Raw genomic sequence first — 21,137 nt, 5'->3', positions numbered from 1 at the left:
TACTCCTGCCTATCCATCCTTACATCTATCCGTCCCTCTGATCACCCACGCCAGCCTCCCACGCTGCAGCCCTCACCTCACTAATTAATCAGAGACTTAGTCAGAGTGCTGTCTGAGCAGCGGTGCATTGTGATCACCTGCTGCCGCGAACACTTTCCACGTTTCTCCTCTCCAATCCGTTGAGCCAGCAGCGGGATTAACGTTCTCCTGTCACTCATTATCACACTGCTGTCGCCGGACCTCTGAAACACAGCTCAGGGCTATTTTCTGTCAGTGCTCGATGGTCTCTGATAAACCCTGACAGCCATGGCATTATAAAGCGAGTCTTGGGTGTATTGTTGGCATGTTTAGTATACAACCTGTCTATCTTAATAATGAACCCCCCCCCCCCTCCTTCCAGATAGCTGTCAATGACAGTAACGTGTGTGCCGACAGCCATGCATGTTATCGCAGCAAACAGCAGTCAGATGCACCATCACACTCCTTTTTGTTTGTGTTCATCACATTGGTCCCGCACAGATTATTTTGTAAGCACGTGCCGGTGAGATGTGTAAGATAAGACTCCTGCCCGTGTTTTCCAGCCCGGGATCAAATCGGTACAGAATGTAGCATGCAGCCAGCGACGACTCTTTTTTTTATTTTTATTTTTTTTAAAGCCAATATTTTGATGGATGAGAGATTAAGACTGAGACTCTACAGCTCTGTTTCCCTGGCAACGCCTTTTACTCACTTTTATCTAATATCTCTCCTGTTTGTTGATGCGATGTTAAGGCTGATATCGCTGCAGCAGATGAGGATGGTCAGCATCTCTTTAGAGCACAGGAATGGAAGTTTTGCTCCTCAGTAAGTGAACATGTTGATGACAGGACAACACATCAATAAATGTGTTCATTAATTTCAAGTAACAAGAGGAAGTATCTGCACCTAAACACAGTGTGGATGTCTTGTTTTCCTGATCATATGAAACCATTAACAACCTTAATTCCTTCTATTATAATAAATTGAACAAGCTTACTATCACTTACTTTAATTATGGGAATGAGATGAATAATATAAGGACACTCTTTTAACATTTTAGGGTGTGAATGATTAATTAAAGGGAGAACAAAATTCAGTATTACAAGTACTAGAGATGATTAATTCAAGTTAAGGAGCGATCGTGTTTTTCTTTGGACCTGCCGGGTCGTTACTCGTCTTCATCGCAGAATATCTTTGGTACAGGTCCTCTACGTCTATGTTGACATTTCTGCTCCTTCTCCTTTGTGTCTTTTTTTTTTTCTCTCTCTCTCTCTCTCTCTCTCCTCGTGTGTGTCTGACTCTCAGAAGGTGAGTGTTGTTGGCTCCACTCATCTTCCTGCATCAACCACAGAGGTAACCACTTCATTTCCATACTGCGCACAGACACGTTAGGCCGACTCAAAAAGCACTGAGCTTCAAAGCTAAGCTCTGCTAAGCGTTAGCGTTCATAGCCAGCTTCCATCCCTGCTAATGCATGGTAAAGAGGTTTGCGTCAATTTCTAAGTGACCTTTTCACCGTTAGACCTAAAGCCTGTGGCTGTCTTGAATCTCTGAACGTACTCGATGGCCAGATGGCGGGCCTTAACGGTACACTATATGTTCTATAGGTTGATTTCCATTTCATTACATTTTCTTGTTTAATATTAGAATATAGGAAGTGTCCCTCTTTAATGTTGTACCAGTTAAGCTGTGCTGCTCGAGCAGCTCTGAGGTAGAATCCAGCCTCAGGGCCAGATGACATCTGTCTGAATTTGTTCCCGATTCCTTTTTGTCAAACCGAATTTAGTTTTTCACTTCTTCTTATTTTTTATTCAACAATTTAAGAACACATTGTCATCAGAGATGGTGTCTATTCTGGTGGTTGACAAAGACATGTAGAGGAATATAAAAACAATACATCTGAAAAATGTCCACGATTTTGATATCAGGAAGAAAAAAAAAAACCCTTTCACTATCATCATGAATTATTAAACGAAAGTCTTCCATTCTTTTCATTTCCAGTCTTTACATCCTGTAGTTTGAGAGTTGCTGCGCTCTTTATTGTAGCTGTTAATGGCACATTTCTGTGTTCTCTGGTGTTCTTTCAACAGATTGTTACTGACGTGCCATGCAGGCTGAGATGAGATGGTTAGCGATTCAAACTTGGCTTCCATCTTTGGCAAATCCAGGACATAATGAGTTTTACAGATTCTGTTTTAAGTTCTGTCCATGTTCTTCTTTCCACACAGTGGAAAAAAACCATAGGACGGCGTATTAGCTATTGCATTTTCAGAATTATGAAGCAACTGAACGTGTGTGTTGAAGCACCTCTCGTTCACTTTTTGGACCATTTGAAGAAGGGTTACCAAAAAAAACCAACCTGATGACTTTACTAACTTCCTGTCCTTTTATGAACCGAGGCGATGTTGCTTTTTTCAAATCCAACTAAATGTTGACAGTGATGGATTCTGTGCTGACTGGTCACAGTCTGTTTTGGTGTTTAATAATGTTGCGTAGTTATCTTAAAATGTAGCTGGCAGCCATTGTTTCCCATTTCAACATTCTTGACGGCATGCTATATATTTCTTGTATGGACTGTGGGCGTCGTTGTACGACTGGAATGTATAGCGTGCTAATTGCATGTCGGAATGCATTCAGTCAATGAAGTGCAGACTTCTGAATTATTGATTGACAGTCTTATAGGATCTGGAGATTGCATAGAGAGCGAGGCGGAGTTGTGGGAAAAAAACTGAGTCGCCAATTTCAGTCCTGACGTATAGACATCTCGCTGATGTATCCAGTGTGTGTGCGTGTGTGTGGTAGACCATATTGCAATTATCGCCTTGTGAATATAATGCATGATATGGTTCAGCTGCAGCTCTTTGTTGTCAGCAAAGATGGCCACATCTCTTGCATTATGCATGTCAGGTAATCAGATTCGAATGGACTTTGTGGTAGTGTAATAAAGAAGCGATGGAACTGCTGCCAGATGACATTTGAAGTTGGGGGGGGGGGGGGGGGGGGGGGGGGTTGGTTTCGGATGTACAATGTGTTCCTTTGTTTTCTTCCCGCCTACAGAAGCTCATACATTCTGTTCATCCAGGACTTCTAAACATATCACTTTCTAATTGAATGTTGTTATGTAATTGAATTAACAGACCCTGGCTATCAGTAGAGAGTGACTTGCACACTCTTGTTGCACTATTCAACACTTGGCAGTCTTCCTCTGGGCATGCACACACAGTAGATGCATCAGCAATAAAAGGCTTCCAACTGGGAATTGTTTTTTATTTATTTTTTTCCTCTCTGTTTCTGCAAAGTCAATAGCAGATTTCTGTCATGCACTTAGTGCCATTTCATTGTGCTGTGATTGTGAGGAGTATTCTCACATTTCAGCTTGTTCTTTTCGTGAAATACTCTTGCACGTGAGTCCTTTTTTCTTTTCTTTTTTTTTTTGCACTTCTCCTAATGACATAACAGGTTGTATGGGTAATGGGCCCAGGGTCTTCAGGTTTTCTACATTTCCAAGAAAGAGAAAAAAAAACAATGAAATGTAGATGCACAATTTGGACTAAACGGTGCAAAAGTAGAAGACAAAAAAAAAGGGCCCAGCTTTAAGAATGGGTAGAAGGGCTTTTTTTTCTTCTCATGGTTATGCTATGAGGCCTGTTCTGTTCTTACCTGCCTCTAGTACTCGCGTACCATGGAATCAGATTGAGCTTTCGTTTTGATTAATTACATAAGCATTTTTCTTTTGCTGCCACTTACCTTGCCTGAGGATGAGAGCGCAGCAGCATCCGAAAAAGAAAAAAGAAAATGGATCGTCTGTAGTGACTGCTGGAGTAAGGAAGCAAAGTCTCAGATCGTTATCTTGACCTGCCTTTGCATAAAAAACATCTGAACATGCAGTCAAATCACCTCTGGTATTCTATGCTTTGTATGAACCGGCCTTTGTTGCACCATTGCATAGTTGTGAAGTCTTTGTTCTGCCTCAGCTCCCTGTTGGTCATGCTGAGATTTCCACTGGTCATGCTGAGTCTTAGGGTAGGAAAATTGCCGCTCTGGTGGATGTCGGCAGCGACAATCCCAGTCTTGCATCATGCGCCGCTGCAGATTTCTTTTTTGGGGTCTGTTTGGTATCTGATGGAGGGATGCTTAGCACCGAAGCATTTCAGTTTCTGGCCCTGGAACTGTAAGAATTGATCAGACGCCGTTGCTTACCTTGCCAAGCAGTCTGCAGTACCTGTATGTACAGTATGCATGTCAAGGAAGTCTTACGAGTCATCAATGCCCACTCATTGGCCGCCATCCCAAACCTGCTGAGGCCGTGCTGACTTAAGACTGAATCAGTTCAGATCAGTTTCATTTATGGAATGCCAATTCATAACAAAACACACGTCAGGGCACTTTTCATAAAGAGCTAGTCTAGACCATATTCCTTATAATACAGGGTCGTTATTAGCAGAGAGTTAACTCCCCTTTAGCATCTGATTCAGCCACGCGTTGGACTTAGTTTTTGAAGAGGTCTTGAGGTCACTTATTTTCAGTAATATCCTCAGGATTTTTCCTTTTAATGAGAATGAAATGTTGTTTCCCTTCGTGTCCACAGTCGAAGGTGCCGCTCACACAACTTCTCAACCGCCGACGAGGCCGAGCTGGACTCTGATGTGCAGCGTTTGCAGACGTCTTTGCTGCCAGTTCAGGCCCCCCCCCCCAAAAAAATCCTACTTGCTCTCCTGTCTGTTCTTCGCTAACTGAAGCCAGAGGTTCGCTCGGCGAGCTCTGCAACAGTCTGTCTCACTTTCTCCAATTAGGCTGATCTGTCCAGCGCCATATGACTGCACGCCTCCCGCTGTCTCGTTCCTCAGAGGGGGGAGTCGCGTTCGCTCTGAACTACACCAACCTGAACAATTTCAAGCTGCCTGTTTTTTTGGGGGGGGTTTTTTCTTTCCTCTCTCCTTCTCAGCGGCTTGCAGATGCACTGCGCCCAGTGGTGCAGATTTATCCAGAAGAACACCTGAAAGCCTGCGGTATTTGGGGATAATTATTCCGACAAGAATTGTTGCATGAATGAAGGAGGCTGCAGGGGTTGATCGTCTGAAGCTTTGTGAGTTCAAAAGATGCTCATTGTTAAATGTGGCTGTAAACCCCGCTGACCGACATGAGACAGCATTAAATAAACTTTATTTAGCACGCCCTCGAGACATCCTGTGGATTAGCTACCTCTTTAAACTTAATGGTTGATGGATGTCTTTAATTTATGTGTTTGGAAATTACAATGCTAATCTGAGATTAATGACCAGGGAAAGTTAAATCAGACTCCAGCCTCCTTTTTTTTTTCTTCTTCTTCTTCTTCTTCTTCTTCTTCTTCTTCTTCATCCTCGACCCTCTCTCATCATTTCTCTCTCATGCTCCGTACGAGGCTGCAGTGCAATTTAGCTGTTACATAACAGAGGGGAGCAGAGAAAACGGTAAAGCTAATGAAGGCAAAAGCAAGCGGCTAATGGAGAAGATTTTTCGGAGTCACACTTAGCTTTCAGGCGGATCGCCTCGGGTCAGTTTGTGCTCTCACAGCTCTGAAGCCGAGTGCGCAGGGTCATTCCCAACGAATCCGCCATCGCCGTGTGGGAATGCTCTCACACTGTTGCTTGGCAGGAAAAGGGTGGAGTTTTATCCGTTTTCTTTTTCTCTTCTTTATTCAGCTTTAACAGTCAGCAGTGAATATTTAATTAGTGCAAGGACGGCAATGTTTGGCCTCACCATTTCTTTTCTCCTCTGACGTGTTTTTTCTTTTTCTCTCTCTCTCTCTCTGCAGAGGATTTTTACATCGTTTCACATCTTTGTTTTTTGTCGAAAGCTTTTCACCGTTTTGTCGAACTTACTATTCCAGTGTACCACGTTGTCTTTACGGCAGGCGTGGGTGTTACTCCTGTTAAGACACGGGCTGTGAGAATATCTAACAAGAAAAGAAAAAAACCCCTCTGTTTTCGTAGTCATGATTGTAGGAAATAGAAGAGTGATGTTTGAAGGCTGCCAGTCAACAATCTTTATGGATTTTTTTCAGATAAGGAATAACAAACCCAGTAATTCACATGACCAAAGTCATTTAATGAATAACATCTGTGCAGAGAAAAGAGGGACAGGGGAACAAACTAACCACACATCCCCATGTTAAATACATCTGTCAATTATGAAAAGTCATTCAAAATATAACATTTTTCACCGGACACAATGACCGTGAATATTTTAGTTTTGGTTTCATGTCAGGCCCTCAAAAATGGCGGCGAAGAGGAGTAACAAAGAAAAAATCACCAGGGATCTAAGAGGGTCTTTTCGCACTTTGGGCCCTGTTAAGAAATAAGAACAGGCAGAAGAGCGGCCCTCCATGAACGTGGACTCTCCAAGCACGTCCAACAGAGGAAATGTCACTCTCTCATTGGCTGCTCCATGAACCCCAGTTGTAGCCCGTCCTTCATAAGGAGGGTGAGTGTTCTTTCCTCCAGGGTCTCAACATGATCGACTCAGCTGCTCCTCAGTTCTTTAAAAAGAAGGACCCGGTCACTACCCGACTTTTAAAGAACAGCATTATTCCGTAGCGATGACACTCCGGGATGATGCGTCATGTTTTTGTTCCCTTCAGTGGAACAGATGTGGCTCACTGCGAAAGGCTCCGACTGCTGTGTTTGAGGACGCATCAGTCTGTGGAAATGTTTAAAAACCACTCAAATGGCCAATTTAGTTTGTGTTACCGATCAAATGTGTCTATCTACATATCTGTCAGCACTAAAGGTATGTTGAGTCATGGTGGAGTTGTGATATTCTAACAATCTGTTTTTCAGTTATTACAGATTATACATTTTATCCAACAGATAGCTTCACAATGTTAGCCTTGCTCTTTTTAAATGATATATGTTCACTTTATGAAATTGGAAGCAAGAGTGTTTTTTTCCTCTTTTATTATGTGGAAGTGAAATCAAAGACTGTTGTAAGATTTTTTTCGTAGTTGCTAAGTGATTGCAACTGGACAGACCATCCAGGTGTCTGTTTTCTGTCTGAGTTGAAGGGCAGGCAAAAAATAAGATTTCTTCTCCTCTCCGCTCCTTTTGCAAAACACGGATTGGGATCAAATTTGTGAATCATTCTCGGTGAGCGTTGTGTGTTTTGACATGTGCGGAACCAAAATGAATGAATGAATGCTACTTTTTTTAACAATGAATAATACTCTGACACAAAGAGAGTCCTGACAGATATTCAACATTTGACATGAGAAGCAAAGAATTGCACAAACAAACAGAAAGTCTCACAGTTGGACCAGACCAGAATAAAACTTTGATACGATACTGTTAGAAAACAACCCAATATTTAAACCACTTTTTTATATGACATCAAGTAAAATAGAAGTCCTAGTCACCTCAAAGTAAAAGAGTTGTTTTTGCTCACTAGGTGAACTTTGTCAAATAAGTTTAAGAACCGCAGGTCTCTAGGGAGACTCTCCTGCTTTATTCATTATAAGAACAAGATGTTTTTGCAGACATAGTTGAAAATAACTTGGTTTAGTCTCTTAAAGTTTGGATCAAAGCACAGCTCGGTTGTGGTTTAGACTGCCCTGGGATTTGACCTGTCAGAGCCGCCGGGCTTAATTGGCTAACGATATGGGTAAAGAAAATCACTGCAGCCTCCCATGGAGTCTGCCTTGATGTGACGGGAACATGGAGCTGTTCATGACAATACACTAAAATCCATCGCACAGCCGCGTATCAGCGGCCATGTTTAAATCACAGATCCGACTGTGTGCTAGTGGAGTCGATTTAAACAAGTTTGTGTAAGTTCACACGCGTGTTCACACGCATGTCTCCTACCTCACAGGGCTCCAAGTCGTTCAAGTCAAAAGCCCCAAAGGCCCTGGCCTTGGGCTAGACTTACGTAGCAGGTGCTTAAAAGAGGCCAACCAGGGGCCCCCAGTGTAATACTATCTCTGATGAGGATTTGCCCCAGATCCTTTTAGTGGTCATTTTAAAGCTTGTTCTAAAAGATTGTTTTAGCAGGGTGTCTGGTAAGAGACAGGTGATCTTAAGTGGGCAGACTTAAAAAAAATAAAAAAATAAAAAAATAAATAAATAAAGGTTATCAGGTAACTACGAAGGAACTGCGAGACGATGTCCTCCAGATGTTTGACACCATCGTCAAATCTTCCCGATAGCTCATAAATGATGTGAAATAAAAGGTACGCTGCGCTTGTGTTATCTAGTTGGATCAATCCGCGTATTTGCATCTCGTTGATTTTCATTGGCAAGAAATTCAGGAAATGTTCGTCGCTGAAACTCCGCGAGCTCATTAAATCTGCAATTTCTCCCGCACGCCTGTTACGGACATTCAAATACTGACATCCTGACGATCGTCTGTCCCTACAGCCCAGCGTGACGCCGATAAAGTGCAGGTCTGATTACCGCTGATGTCACCTTTGGGAGGGATGGATGTTAACGCAACACACACACACACACACACACACACACACACACACACACACACACACACACACACACACACACACACACACACACACACACTCCTAGAGCTCCCGACACATCAGTGCTTGCTTTCAGCTTAGTGCGTAAGTCACACTCGTATGCTATGTGCAAAGTCGGCAAGTGGACGTTAATTAAGAGCTTTTATATTTTGAAGACTGGAGAGCTGCTCAACTGGAAAGGCCACAGGATGTCGTCTTTAATTAAGTCCTTTTTGTACCTTCTTGTCAGTATAAACGGGCTCATCAGGGGGCAATAAAAAGGACATATTCACACGCCGGGCCTTTGTGTAGATGGAGGCCACTAAACGCACCTTACAGTGATGGTTTCACCCGTTTCCTCCTACCTGTTTGATGTCAGCTGCTAAAATGGCAGCGACACAGGGTCCATTTGAAAGAGTTGCATTGTGGGGGTTTCTATTCTTCGGTCACAAGAGCAGAATTTTGATTCAAAGTCTTATTCAAAGACTCATTGGGTTGTGCATAACTAATGTGCTCTATCTGCTTTAAATGCACTGAGGTTATAAAGTTCGCTGTTTAAAATTAAAATGCTTGCAAACAGGATTCAGGCCTTTGAATGTGTCTCTTGTATCCCAAATTACACATTGAATTGCTGTGAAAAGCAGCCCTTATTAGGCCACTAATTATGGTAATTGATAGTAACAGAGATTTGTTGTGGATTTGGTTAGTCTAATTTCCATGATGCCTTCCAGACTCGAGGCGAAAACACATCATTTTATTCTCTGAAATATCTGTGAGTTACGCAGAAGCAGATGTAAGACTTAAGATAATATCTCTGTTCCTCGACGTATAAGAAGCCTGTGTTTACATGACGCTGTCCTTTTTTGCATCGCACAGTCAACGTAGCAAACTAGCTCGCGCTAGCTTTAGCCTTTAATGCTAAAAACAACAGATTGATCTCAGTCCTGGGCTTTTCAGTTTTTTTTCTGAGCGTGTCGAAGCGAACTAGAAACTGTGAAGGTCTGTTATAAACACTGAACGTTAAATGAGTCACAGAATCACAGCAGCACTCTGCTAAATTGTCTCAGTGTCTCATTGTCTCAGTGCTCTGAGAATGGGAGGCACAGAGTATCTGCTACTCACATGTCTTCAATGTGGATTTCTCAGTGATGCGGTGTTATCTGTGTATCCATCCACACAAGCCTTTTAATTAATGAAAGGTGTGTTGAATATGTAATGAAAGAATAAACAGCTCTCACAATGTTTTTTGTTTTTTTTCTCCCCTTGCAGCTGTTCCGTTCCCCCCGAGTCACCGGCTGACGGCTAAAGAGGTGTTCGACAGTGAGGGGAAGCCCAAGGTGGACGTGCTGAAAGCTCACCTAACCAAGGAGGGCCGTGTGGAGGAATCAGTGGCGCTGAGGCTCATAGCAGAGGGCGGCGCTATCTTGCGCTCGGAGAAGAACCTGCTGGACATTGAGGCCCCTGTGACAGGTCAGAAGTCTATTATTCAACATACACACTCATCTTGGCTTTTATTCATCCTTTACTAGCTTTTATCTGTCAAATATTTTGTTGATGGGTTTTTTGGCCAATCCTAACAGCGAGGGTTTGATGCTTTTCTTCGGGGTAGAGTTTCGTCGTGTCCTCCCTCCATAGTATTGACAACGTGCAAACACACTGCTTTAAGTCCGATCAGACACAGGTGCTGAGAGGGGGTGCACAGATTCAAAACAGATCGTTTGTACCTAAAATAAATCAACCTTATAATCAACTCCATGAGAAAAATACATACAGTGTTTGTATGCAGACACAGCAAAGAGAAAAAAAACTCTCCGTCCTGACTGCTAACGTTACTCGTTATCAAGGCTGCAACTGGAAGGACAACTTGCAGAAAGGAGAAGGTGTCAGATTTAGTGCTGGATTTGAAAAGCTCCCTCTGCGGACTTTTAATACAGGGCTGCAATGTTTCAGCTATGTGACAAATTAATTTTCTTAATTAAGTGAGTCATGCTGTCCCCAGGCTGCCTTTTGGCCATGTAGATAGCCATAGCAGTGTATGTTTATTGAAAATAAATACATAAATAACAAGCTTAATGACACTCCGTCGTCTGCTTCATGCTGTTTTAATACTGATAGTAAAAGTGAAGCTAATTAGACTAATTTCCCCCTTTATTATAGCTACTAACCATAGACGGAACAGAACTAAAGCTGATGCATGTTCTAGCTATTGTTTGCTCATGCTAATTTTTTTATTTTTTTTTACTGTGGACGACTCATTCTGTGGGAAATGCGCCCTGGAGAGGAAGGTCAGCTCATTCACGGCTGCGTCTGTGCAGGAACACTCAGGAGAAGGAGGCTCACTGATGCATATGCACAGATCCAGAGCGCCCATTGTTGTCTTTCTTCCTGGTCAAGTGCCCTGTTCCTCCATTAGACTTTCTGATGAGGCGTCTTTGATGTTTGCGTAATCAGAAGCAGAGGCCCACTCAGGGGATCTATGGCAACCGAATGATTTTGACCAATATGAGATTGTTCTTATGGGCTGGTGTTGTAGTTGCCGTACTTAAAATCACGAGCGTGTGCTCCTTTTTTTTTTTTTTTAAACCAAACCGGGGTTCTAATAAAGCCATTCGAAAGTGAATGCGTCGTGTTCGTGATGTTCTGTGGTAAAAGTGAAGCTTCACAAAGAAAGACGCAAACAGGTTGGACAATCAGGAGCTTTATTCGCTGCCTCTGTCTTTTTGTTTGCTGGCACATAACCAGGGGATTAAGAGTAATCCTGTTAAACATCGGTAGATCCGAGTTATTTAGCTGTGTTTACATGCACGTGCATGAGTGTCGATGTCGTCGGATGAAATCTGAACTCGTAGCCTTACGCTAGACCATCCAAACAAATAATACACTAACTCCGGCCCCAGACCAAATGGTATTGATTTTTTTATTATTTTTTTTGGTTAAAGCAACATGGCTGAATAAGTTCATTTCCACAGAGAGACGATGAGCCGAACGTAAACACAAATACTCAATAAAGAAAAGCTGTCATCTTTCTCAGAGGCTGTCCTAATGTTGTCAGAGCCAAAAAGTGACGGGGGGGGTGGTCTAATATGTGACGGTGATTTATTGCTATATTGAAGAAGCACTGTTACCAGATACCGGCCAGTATACATCCTGGCTTTGTTGGGTGGACTTAAAAACAGTGGACAGCTCCTGTTTTCACATGCACGCCCCAGGATCCTCAGGAGCTGTGTGCGTACGCGTGTGTATATGTGTGCGTACGCGTGTGTATATGTGTGTGTGTGTGTGTGTGTTTGTCCTCGTGGCAATGAAGCACATCTTTCCCTCCCACTCAAACACCCCTGTCTCAACCCCTCTCCCACTCACTGGCCCTTTTTTCAGCAAGGATTTCTGTGCTGCGCGTGCTCGAGATCCTGCTGTGTCTGCCTCGCACGCATGCCCCCGAACTCATGCAACATTCTCTCCAAACATTTCTTTTCTTTTTTCTCGGCACTCCTCCTCCTCCCTTCTATCTGCCATGTTTTGTTTTGTTTTTTCTTCTATCTGTCTGTGTCGTTCCTCTCTTGATCTCCCCCCCCCCCCCCCGCCCTGTTCGCACACTCTCCATTCCAACATGGCACCTACAGTCAGCAGATTAGTAAGTAAATATTTATCATCGATGTAAAGCGCCATGACGCGTCACCTGTCTCTCTCTCTCTCTCTCGCTCTCTCTCTCTCTCTCTCTCTCTCTCTCTCTCTCTCTCTCTCTCTCTCTCTCTCTCGCCTTCTTCTTCGTCACACAGTCACTTCCTGGTTGGCCCAGATGGCAGGTGGGGGTTTTCGTGGAGGGAGGGGAGTGCATTTGTGTGTGTGTGTGTGTGTGTGTGTGTGTGTGTGTGTGTGTGTGTGTGTGTGTGTGTGTGTGTGTGTGTGTGTGAGACGAATGGAGCGGGATTATGCCACTGAGTACAAGCTGCTCCCATGGCCTTCGCACAAGTCTCCCATCAATACGGCTCCTACATCTGCATCACCAGGCAACAAGAGTTTACACCGTTCATACAGTGCAGGGCTTCGACCCCACAGCGCCTTAGACTGTCTGTCACATACCAAAATACAACGAAGCATTCTCAGGGAGGGAGAGGAAAGAAGCTGAATTACTCTTACAGCCTGCTCTTTTGAGCCGCTGCCTTTCAGAATACTCCACATTTGGTTAATAAATAGTGTATGGTTTTTTTTCCTCAGTCAGGAAATGAGCGGACCATGAATGCGGAGTTTCCCGTTTAAATCTGTGGTCACACCCTCGATTTGAACTCCGCTTGTATTAAGTTTGATGTGAAGTGCGCTCTGTTCAGCATTCAAGGCCATTAAACCTTTCCACTAGGTTGTTATGCAACCGTCTTAAAATGAGTAGGCAGATGAATTGAACACAGCAATATCCGAATTAAAACTGACAAGAAAATGTATTTTGAATAACTCTTGTTCACGACACCACATATTTATAGGTTTTTTTGGGGGGAGGGGACTTTTAGAGTGACAATCAAGTTTAAAGAGAGTGCACAACTTTTAAGCAGAGGAGCCCGTTCCGATTCATTTAGCTGTGAAAATGAAATTATCCAACGACAGAAGTGCGCAGGTCCTACGAGAGTGACAGTCTAAAAGCTGGCGCTTGATTCATCAATAACCTTTCCTTTCACAGTTCAGACCTGTGGCTTACACCGACGCAGTAATTTGAAGGTAAATCTAAGTCAGACGCTGTGACATTTATTGCTGCAGCTGCACCAGCGATTGCAGCTTTTAAAAACCTCACAAACAGCTCGGTGCTCATGACAGATTGCAAAGCTCCACCTCCGCCTTTTGCATAAACGCACACTCTGCAGGATGTAGGCTCTCTCCGAGGGGAGAGTCGGTGCCATCATAAAACCTGGGGTGGGGGTTGGGTGGCGGGAGGGGTTGGGGGTGGGTGGGGGGGGGGGGGGGGGAGATTGTTATCAACCCTGTCTCAATCAAAACCTTATCTGGAACAGTCGGCCTCACCGTGCGTTTCTCTCGCTCAATGAGCCCGGCCTTTGGAGTGGCCTGTGTAGGTTCTGAAGCCAGGTTGTGTAATGCCCACCACCCACTCCATAGCTGCTGCCCGTTGATATGCTGCTACTCAGGGAGATCACTTTAGCGCACAGGCAGGAGATGGCCAGAACGAATTGTTTCTCACTCTAGATAATGTACTCCCACCTGCTCTTCTTATGTGGGCTCTGCTTCTCACCTCGTTTTTTTTTTGTTTTTTTTTTTTGTTTTTTTGTGTGTGTGTGTGTTGTGTGACAAGAGGGAGGGAAGCAAAGCATGTCTGTAGGTGTGCTGGAGCTGAGCGATGGGTGGATTGTGCTGCCGCTGTGATGAAGCAAAAAAAAAAAAAAACCCGAGCTGGTGGAGTGGGCTGCTCCTAAAGCAAATGCGTTTTGATATGCTTTGGCGGGTGATGTCCACACTCATGCAGGAAAAAAGAAAAAAAAAACAACAACAAAAAAAGCCCAGAAGAGTTGTCTACAATTCCCAGTGACCATAACATCGGCCAGAGTTTAACTCTCACTTGTTGTCGTGTCACCCCGCTGTTTTCTCTGCCAGCAAGTGACTGCTTTCCAAAAGGTCAGCTGGAGGTGCAGTCCTCCCACACACACAGTGTGTTTGACAGGCGCTTCAGGTGAAATCGCAGCCACTTACTCCCTCCTGCAGAGCTGGCCCTCTGAAAAAAAATGAAAGCATTGTTAATTCCCCTGTGGCATTAAAAAAAAAAAAAAAAGCTCTTTGTGGCGTTACCAATACAGCCGCTGCATAGATTTTCACAATAATCGCACTCTTGTTGGTCCTCCCGTCAGATAGTATTGTATCTCACAGTTAAACGTTAATGTTTGCAGCAGGGAAAAAAAGCTCCTTTACCGAGGAGATGCCCGCCCGTTACGTCCATCTGTTTATTTCAACACAATAGATACATTGCATTGTTGCCATTGGTGATACTCCCAGAAGGTCCTTTATCAGGTCAGCAGCAGCTTGGGTTTGTTTTTTCTTCTCTCAGTGATAGAAGCTGCCTTTGTTGAAAGAATGTTTCCATAGCAATGACGAGGGTTAGCGTCATGCACCCTGCTCAATGAAGCAAAATGAAGCTCTTGGATTGGACTAGTTAAGTTGTTGGGGGGAAAAAAAAAAAAAAGCAATGGATACCAGAAATATGTTGACGCAACATCCGATGTCAAAATGTGCAGTCCATTTTCTATTATAAAAATGCCAATAAATGAGAATGTTATTTCAAAAAGAGCAGTCTCATTTCAAAAGAATTGTTTCAGCCATTTCTGTTCCAATTACCGGTAATCCATTTTTAAGAACGGCACACGCCGTCTAAAATAAGCCACCACTACCGTGTTTGTAGTGCTGGCTTGATTGCATCAGGGGAGTGAGGACATCTTTAGAAATTGGACACATATAACAAGGCTTCCCTTTGAAGTTAGTCCCCACTGTGGGTTTAAACAGTTAGACGGTGTGGGTTTAATAAAAGACAAACGGTGAAGCGGAGGTTTTTTACGCTGCAGTCGAGGAGAGCGGATTCTCCGAGCTGTCTGACGAGGCTCGTAACTGGAGATAATTGCTCTCCGACGCCGTCCTCCTGCTCCCGCTAATTGGGTACCTCTGTGGAAGACTTCTTCACAGGCTCTTGTTGTAATTCTCTGTGCTAGATGCAACACATAAATCAACAAATAGTCTGGTGAAAAGATTGGATTTCAATCTATTTAACCCGTTTTTAATCACTTAATTAGCCGATTGTCCATTGAAACTCAAACCTTGCTCATCGTCGTCACAGTGATCGTCTACAGTGTGATATCGCTGATTGTTGTTGGTTTAATAAAGCTTCCAGGTGATGTTTTAAGAAGATGTGGTTTAATAATCCACCTTTAACCTAACGTACACTTTGTTACTGATACTTTATATTGCTTTAATAAACAGGTATACCAACCTGGTACGACCAACCTTCCGGTCATTGTGTTTTTTTCTGCCCCTCCACTCTGAGTCTGTGGATTCAATTCCAGGTGAAACACAACAATATATCACCCCCAGAAAACGGGGTCAAACTGGGGTTCAACTCGAATGAAAACCAAGCGGCATCAGCCTCACAAATCCGTTCACAAAACATTCACAGCATTTCAAAAGTAGTTACGACTCATCCGCGCTTATCGCTCGCTTGCGTCAACGGCTTTTACAGCTTCCTCGCTGTCGATCCATTAAGATGCTAAAAGCTGTTTCTCGCACTTAAACACAACATCTTTAGATTCCCCCCCCCCACCCCCCGTGTTCATGATTACCAACATTTTATGTGTGATAAAAATTGTCTTGTCTTGTTTTCGAGCTGGTTAGCTTAATGTTCTAGAAAGAGTGCTACAGTTAAATGCTGAAAGTCTCTCAGGGAATCTCTCACTAAGATCCGCTCCCATTTCCTGAAAAGACTCGACTTAAGTGTCTGAATGTTTTTATTCTTTTTTTTATTAAAGGCTATGTATAGAAACAAACAAACTGTCTTCAAACCTCATGCTACCAGTAATAAAAACTCCCAATAGCTGTTATTATGTTGATCTAAAAAGTGCTTCTTCTTTCAGTGGATTCATTTATAACCTAGAGCTCTTTACCTGGATTAGTCCTCCCATTAAACCTCGTGTACTTATGTACTTATAAATATGACAACCAACATTTCAGAAAGTATTGCTTTTCAAAAATATCCATTTGAGGTTTGATGAAAGCTCGCAGGAAGTCTTTGTGGTGCTAAAATAGATCCACCGGTGGGTGAAAACCAATGAGGATGTTTATCAATAATAAATGAAAAGTTCAGGTGTAGCTGACCATTGAACCAACCTTTTGAAGTGTCGACTAAAGTGACCGAAGGCTTTTAAATCAGACCCCCCTACACACACACACACACACATGCATCCTGTCAGCCAATGGTGGTTAAGCATTTGGCCTTTGCTCCCCTCGTCCCCCCAGAGACTAATACAGTAAAGGGTCACGCGTTGGGAGCTGGGAAGGCGATCCATGTTGAGTGATTTGCAGCTCCCGATTTCTGATGGGAAATGGATTCTTATAGCAGTATTAGTCCTCCTTCATGCTATTTAACAGCTGACTGCTGGGTTGTTAGTATTTGCACAGAGTGGATGTGACACCATATAGTGGATTCCTCTGCGCTGACAGCCACAGTAGAAGTAGAGTCAGCACTTTGGGATGATGTGCAAGTTCTCATGGCAATTATCTGTTAGTGATCGCTCCGACAAGCCAGATTTGCATCCCGTCTAAACGTGGCGTGTTTAGAAAGGGATACGACCGAGAGCGGTTTAGTGGTTTCAGCCAAAGAACTTTTAGTGCGTTTGGCAGGTAAAAGGTTTGTTCAAATGAGGTCTCACTATCCCAATGAAACACCTCACGGTTATAAAAAAAAAAAAAAAAAGAGGATGTGGTGGAAAGGCGAGACTCGAGCCAGTTTCTTGTTATCCGTTTCCCGTATAGGACAAGAAGTCCTCACAGTTTGACGTGTGATTCATTTCACGGCCCCTTCTCTCCTGGGGTCCGGTGCAAACGTCGGTCCAGAGAAGCTCAGGTTCTTCGTGGTCGTGCTGCGCCCTACATACATGTGTGACATTCTGTCCCGTCCTTTATAAAACATCACAGTTTTCTGAGCACTTCACATCTGATGCAAATATTCCTGTCACTGCGTTCAAATGGAACGATCTGAAGTCTCTCTCCGCTCCTATAAATATCTGTTTTTCTGCCTGGTTGCAGTGTGCGGAGACATCCATGGGCAGTTCTTTGACCTGATGAAGCTGTTTGAAGTCGGAGGATCACCAGCATCCACGCGCTACCTTTTCCTGGGGGACTACGTTGACAGAGGGTATTTCAGTATTGAAGTAAGTCCGTGCGTTTCTTTATTTATTTCCGTTGTCCTCACGAGAGCCTGATCAAGTATGACACACGCCATGTGCCAAACAGAAGCTGCGTTTATTAATAGCTTTTTCTTTTGAGCGCAGATCAAATCAGGCTGCTGATATTGGAGCAGTAATAGGCTTTTGTAATAACTTCAAATGTAGCCTGGATAGCAAATGTCACGCCGTAGCTTAGGGTTATGTAGAGAGAGATTTTTTAATATGAAGCAAAATGTGTGTTTTAATCTAGGACGTTGGTTGCAATGTACTTCTCTATTCACTGCCACCTCATCGTCTGGAACATTATACTTTTATTAATAAAACATATTTTAATGGAGTGTGCCGTGCCTGTCTTCTGATGGCTCCTCTGGAGGTTTGTCATCTCTCTCAGCGAGCCTGAAATGTGCCACAAAATGTCGCGCATAAATGTTTAATTCGAAGCAGAAGCGCGTGCGTATTCTTTCGCTCGGTGAAATCGACAAAGTCTGCCTTGATGCGTTGATGTGTTTTGGAGTGTTCTTTCCAGATGACACACTAACCGTTTCTTTTGTGTTCTTCTTTGTTTCAGTGTGTGCTGTACTTGTGGGCCTTAAAGATCCTTTACCCAAAAACACTGTTTTTGCTGCGTGGGAATCATGAATGTAGACATTTAACAGAGTATTTCACATTTAAGCAGGAATGTAAGTAACGCTTTTGCACTTCATTTTTCTTACTTTTGATCTACATCGAGTCTAAGCAGTGTGGTTTGTGAATCTCTGCACAGAGCCAGTTATTCTTTCTAAAAGATGTTTATTCTACCACCGACCTCAGACGCTCACTTAAAAGTGCCCTCCAGCCTGGAACAGGGTTTAATCCCTTTTTTTTTTTTTTTTTTTTTTTCTTTCTTGCCCGTCTTGATTTTTACACACGTCAGAACTATTTCTGTTGGACTCAGACAGAGTGGTGGAAAAAAAACAAAAAAAAAACAACACAAAAGCACTGTGAAATTGTGCTGCTTTTAAAGTGTGTTTGGGACGTTTTTTGGCCCTTTTTCGAGGCTTTTCCGTCCCAGTCTAGCACACTAGCCCCAATGTACGAAAGCTGTGGTGTTTGACTTGGCGTGCTCTCCTTTTCCCTGCCCTGTTTCTCCCTCCCCCCCCCCATGACAGGTAGAATTAAGTATTCAGAGAGGGTGTATGACGCATGTATGGACGCCTTCGACTGCCTTCCCCTGGCTGCACTTATGAACCAGCAGTTCCTGTGTGTACACGGAGGACTGTCTCCAGAAATCACAAATCTTGACGACATCAGGAAAGTATGTGTCTGATTCGAGACCATTCTCTCTGTAATTTCATGCAGCTCCAGCCTGCGTGTGTGTGTATGTGTGTGTTTATGTAACGGCAGGTGCCCAATGATGGCTGTAAAAGCATCGAGCATGTGTTGAAAATTGAAGCTTCCTGTCTGCTTCATGTATTTACTGCATTCATTCAAAGTTAATGAGGAAAAGACTGTGTTCGCTGCAGACTGATGTGCTGTGAAAATAACAACCTGAGTTGCTTTTTGCATGAAGCGATTCTCCCAAATCTGTCTCAAAATGTTACAAAAAAATACGACTCAGGACTTGGGACACAAGAGATTGCAAGCACTGGGGTCCGGTCCTCGCTATGATTGAAAAATGTTGAAGAGTTGGATCCTGCTTTCAAACTAATTCAATAACTCCAATTTTTTATTTTTTTATTTTTTTGTGGCTGCAATCAGAGGGCATGCATAATAGAATTTGCTCCCATTGAAGTGTCCATCATGCTATCCCTCCTGTAATCCACGAGCTTTTGTTATAGAAAGAGCTATACTTGGCTAAAAGCAGAGTTATTTATGTTCACCACTCCTTAACAATGACAGCCGCAGTTTTTATGCGTCTCAAAAAAGAGTCCTTTTAAACACGGAGAGATGAGCGACTTCCTTTTGTCGCGTCATCCACACTCTATATCTTTTCAGCTTTAATTACATACAAAATGACTTCAGCATAAATGTCTAAGTAACAAAATGGTAATATTGATAAGAGCAGCAGCTGTCAAGGAAGACGCAAAAATGTTTTCTCTGCAGCAGCATGCGTTTTTTTTCTTTTCTCCACTCAAAGAGGCTGACAAGAGTCCTACTTTTCCTTCCACAGCTAGACAGATTCAAAGAGCCTCCAGCATACGGACCAATGTGCGATCTGCTGTGGTCCGACCCCCTGGAGGACTTTGGGAACGAGAAGAGCCAAGAGCATTTCACACACAACACAGTGCGAGGCTGCTCCTACTTCTACAGGTGAGTGGTGGAGCTTTGGCTGCTCGAGCAAACTTGGTGAAAGCTTTTATTTCTACCTGACATGAAGTACTCCCGCTGTGATCCACCTTATACTTACTCAGTGTGTTTTATATTGGAGTATGGGTCTAGAAAATCAAAAATATCTGTTTGAAATCATGCCTCTAATTTTGAGTTTTGTCCACTCTTGGAATAAATAAATCGTCCTCTGATTAGTTTGCCTCTCCTCTCTGTCAAAGACATCGAAGCGGGTAATTCTTCAGTAATCAAACAAGAATAAAGGCACAAAACAACCAACACCCTGTCGAATTGCCGATAAATTGAGAAACCCTTCTTCCAAATTTCCATCCCCTTTTTGTTTTGGAGCACTGCAGTCCCTCCTCTGTGAGTGGGACGATTAAGAGTTGTAAGAACATAGCGTGCGTTAAAGTAGTCCAAAAGTCCTCCTCCTTAGCCTGTCACCGCTGTTTATGTAACCCTCCTTGCCTTCGATTGAGCTGAGTAACTGAACAAACGGAGGAAGTGCTCGGAGCGGGCAGCTCACACTGTCACAGAATGTAATGAAGTGGCACATTACCGCGAGGCACAGTCCTGTCTGTGAGTGCGCTCGGCGCTCCCTCCGCTCATTACGGCCTAAGCGACGCTCGCTTGGCCCCGGCGCGCCTCAGGCGAGCCAGCAGAAATAGTCAAAGACGTCCGGAGTTTCCTGATGTGCATTTTCCTCCTTTAATAACAGGTGTTTCATAACGACAGACTTAATAGTATTTTAATAGACGTACTTTGAAATGAACTCCCTGTACTGCCGTGGTTGCAGCTTTGCGGCGGCATCTTTCGCTGTGATGTTTGTGATCCACCACACTGCAGATCAACAAACTTGCTCTGGGTTCAAAACAACCTTTCTAATGTAGTCATTTTAGACCAAACGGAAAATTCTCACATTGTGGTCACATGACCAGCTCACATGACGTACACGTCACATGTTTGTACCGCACCAGCGTCCTGCTTAACCTTCTGTCATTTGGTCCGAATTCCTCCGGAGTCTTGTTTTCATCAGTGTCCTCCACGTCGTCTGCCCCCGGGGGGGGGGGGGGGGGGGGGGTCGCTCGCTAATTGGCATCACACTGGCATTCAGAATTTATGAGACGCTTTAAGCCGAGCTGAGAGAGAGCCATTCCTCAACACCCCTCCCTTTAAACACATCAGCTTCTTTGTTGCTGCTGTCTTGCAGTAACCAATAATTTCCCCCAGCGCAGTGGGCACGCTTGTAACACTTTTACAAACACAAGTCAGGCATGAAATTGCAAATATTTTGAGTATAGTCGGTTTTATTTTTGGCTCCCACTCAGCAGCCTGGAGCGATTTTCTTAACATCTTTCGTTCATCAGTGTAAATCCCAATGATTGGTAAGAGCCTTAAAAACGTCGATC

General features: G+C 43.5%; 1 protein-coding gene across 2 annotated transcripts in view; it reads left to right on the top strand.

Annotated features, from left to right (window-relative positions):
- Positions 1-21,137, top strand: part of LOC306841203 (protein phosphatase 3 catalytic subunit alpha) — a 61,504-nt gene that overhangs the window by 17,670 nt on the left and 22,697 nt on the right. For both annotated transcript variants that reach the window (XM_079370926.1, XM_079370925.1), the window contains exons 2-6: positions 9,773-9,973; positions 17,285-17,409; positions 17,993-18,104; positions 18,573-18,718; positions 19,574-19,713. In XM_079370926.1, coding sequence (XP_079227052.1) covers positions 9,773-9,973; positions 17,285-17,409; positions 17,993-18,104; positions 18,573-18,718; positions 19,574-19,713 — 724 coding nt within the window. The remainder of the gene's footprint in view (positions 1-9,772; positions 9,974-17,284; positions 17,410-17,992; positions 18,105-18,572; positions 18,719-19,573; positions 19,714-21,137) is intronic.

Source organism: Symphodus melops (assembly GCF_947650265.1).
Source record: "Symphodus melops genome assembly, chromosome: 20".
NCBI classification, from domain to species: domain Eukaryota; kingdom Metazoa; phylum Chordata; class Actinopteri; order Labriformes; family Labridae; genus Symphodus; species Symphodus melops.
The sequence above is the reverse complement of the archived record's forward strand: the minus strand, read 5'-3'. Positions and strand labels throughout refer to the sequence as shown.